At 53.3% G+C, this 2754-nt stretch overlaps 1 protein-coding gene across 1 annotated transcript; it reads left to right on the top strand.

Moving 5' to 3' along the window:
- The first annotated feature begins 637 nt into the window (after positions 1 to 637).
- Positions 638 to 2478, top strand: LOC127339909 (transcription factor PCF7-like). Its single transcript, XM_051365705.2, has one exon. It carries the CDS (start codon positions 1638 to 1640, stop codon positions 2274 to 2276), a length of 639 nt encoding a protein of 212 aa, XP_051221665.2. The 5' UTR covers positions 638 to 1637; the 3' UTR covers positions 2277 to 2478.
- Positions 2479 to 2754: the final 276 nt, after the last annotated feature.

Raw genomic sequence — 2754 nt, 5'->3', positions numbered from 1 at the left:
TCATAGACTCTGTGTGTACCGGCGGCCACAATAAAAATTAGAAGTAGGTACATGCTCTCGCAAACTCAACACACCACATGTTCTTCTCAAGAATTCTCAAAAAAAAAACATGTTCTTCTCAAGGTGTAGGTAAGAAATAACAGTACCCTCCGTCCCAAAATAAGTGATTTGGATTATCTTTTTTTCAAAATGGAGACAACTGGTTTGGCTGGGTAAAAGGTGTTTTCGATGGTCAGGGACTCTTGTATCTGGATGGGACGAGATGTGCCTTAATTCATATTTAGGTGTGTAGTGTGTAGTTTTTACCGGTTTCCCTTAATTAACCGTGCTTGTACGATCTTCGGGTCAGATTTCCTTTATTAAGTGGATTATTTTCCTCTTCTTATAATGCAATGTAGGTGCTCCCCGCCCTTTGACAAGGTTCTATCAAAATGGAGACAACGTTCAGCATATGCATCGATCAATGCATACGGCTTAACTCGGATTTATTTAGATTCGTATGTATCTACACACAAAACTAAGCCCAGACAAATCCGATGCACTTATTTTTAGACGGAGAAAGTAGCATAATTATCATCCATCTTTTAGAGGGAGACCTCTCACGAGTCTCACCTCCTCTCCTCTAGATCTTCTTTCATCCCTCTCTCCCATCGCAGCGCAGCGCAGCGTAAGCTTCGCTAGCACACAAAGAGCTAGATTGCCAAGATAAGATCTATACTGCACTCACTGCCTCCTTTTGCTTGTCACTTTCACAAAAGAGAGGCCGCCGACTAGCTAGCTAGAGCTACACCAGCTCTATAGCTAGTGACCTTGTGTGGTTCTGCCGTGGCCATTTAAATCTTTTCCCTCAGCATACATGGCGAGCCGAGCTCTACAAGATATCGCAATCGCATGCATGAATACTACATAGTCCCTTACCTTGTGTGGTTTTCTTATCTTGTGTGATAAATTCCTGCCGGCCGGCTGGGCTGGCTCTACTTCCTTCTTCCCGGCCGGTTGGTTGGTGTGGTGTGGTGTTGAGAGTGTAAGAGAGTGAGAGGTAGCTCAAGCTGGAGGAGGACAAGAACCAGTTGTCCAAGGGCTTAGACCCTTGGAGCAACCCTACCGCCGCCACCACCACCAGCACCTTGCACTACCTGCTCCAGGAGAAGGAGAGAGCGCAGGCCCAGGAGCAGCTCCAGATCTACCACCAGCAAGCAGCGTTCGGCGGCTACCTCCACCAACACCACCGGAGGCAGCAGCAGCTGCAGCAGGCAGCCAGGGATGGCGGCAGCAGCGGCGAATCCACGCCCGTGGACGCCCTGGTCACGGCATTCGGGAGCGGCCGCATCGTGCGGTCTGCCGCGGGGCGCAAGGACCGCCACAGCAAGGTGTGCACGGCGCGTGGCCTCCGCGACCGCCGCGTCCGCCTCGCCGCGCACACCGCCATCCGCTTCTACGACGTGCAGGACCGCCTCGGCTACGACCGCCCCAGCAAGGCCGTCGACTGGCTCATCCGCAACGCCAAGGCCGCCATCGAGGAGCTCCCCGACCGGTCCGAGGAGGCGCCGCCCGCCGCGGATCCCGAGCCGACGTCCGAGCAGGTGACCTCCACGTCGTCCTACGGGTTCGGCAACCCCGCGGGCGGCGGTACTGCCATGACCAACTCCTTCCTCCAACATTCTCTCGGCTCAGACCAAGTCTCCGACAACGTCAAGTCCTTGTTTCCCTCCTCGTCCACGGCCACGGCCACCGCCGGCGGCCACGAGGAGTACCGGGGATCCCCGCCGGATCTGCTGTCACGCACGACCAGCAGCCAGCCGCAGGAGCTGTGCCTCACCCTCCAGTCCAACCAGCATAACATCTTTACCCATCTATCTCCCAACCATCAAGGTGTGATCTCCAGTGCAGGCGTTCCAGCAGGCTGGCCAGACCACGGCCAGAGAATGCCGTCGTCATGGCATGCCAACGCAGAAGAGGGCCGCGGCGGCGGCAACGGCGACGGCTTCATCTTTGCAGGCATACCGCCGCGGCATGGGTTGGACCAGAGCCAGCTCTTCTCGTCCCATGGGGAACCCCTTCAGTCCAGCGGTGGCGGCTGGCCCGCGTCGGCTCGCGCCTGGCTAGACCCTCTCGCCGCGATGCACCATCCGTCGCAAATGTCTGGGCAGATCGGATTCAGCCATCTGGTGGGTGGCGGCGGAGGCGGGTTTATGGGTTTCCTCGCGCCGGCTGCACAACGACTCCAGCTCCAGGGCGAGGAGGAGGAAGGAAGTGAAGTGATGCGAAGAGACTGATGAACCGACCGGCTGGTTGATTTCTGGCATCAGGTGTGAGATATCTCTTTCTGTTAACACATCTCATTTCATCCGGTGATCAGCTGTATGTTATTTCATGTAGGGGTTTATGTGATCAGAATCAGATGATTTCCCATTAGCCGTTACTACTATATTCATGCATGTACAACTAAGGCTTAATCAAGAGTACGTTCCCTTGGAACTAGACAGCTTTACTGTTGCATTAGTTGATGTTGCTATTTTCTCCCCTTTAATTTATTGTATTCTCGGCATGGACAAGACATGGTGATGATGAGATGAAATGATCTGATGATCTTGATGGTTTGCCCTCTTTGGATATTTTAATGTTTCCTATCTGACTATACCAAGGAAGATCCAGAGACCTTTTTAGCAAATTTGAAGGTTGTCGTCCCTAGATCCCGATTCCATAGAGCTACGGCCCAAAATTTCTGCAGCCTCCAGTTAGTTAATTAATTAA

This window comes from Lolium perenne, chromosome 3 (genome assembly GCF_019359855.2).
Source record: "Lolium perenne isolate Kyuss_39 chromosome 3, Kyuss_2.0, whole genome shotgun sequence".
NCBI classification, from domain to species: Eukaryota; Viridiplantae; Streptophyta; class Magnoliopsida; order Poales; family Poaceae; genus Lolium; species Lolium perenne.
The sequence above is the reverse complement of the archived record's forward strand: the minus strand, read 5'-3'. Positions and strand labels throughout refer to the sequence as shown.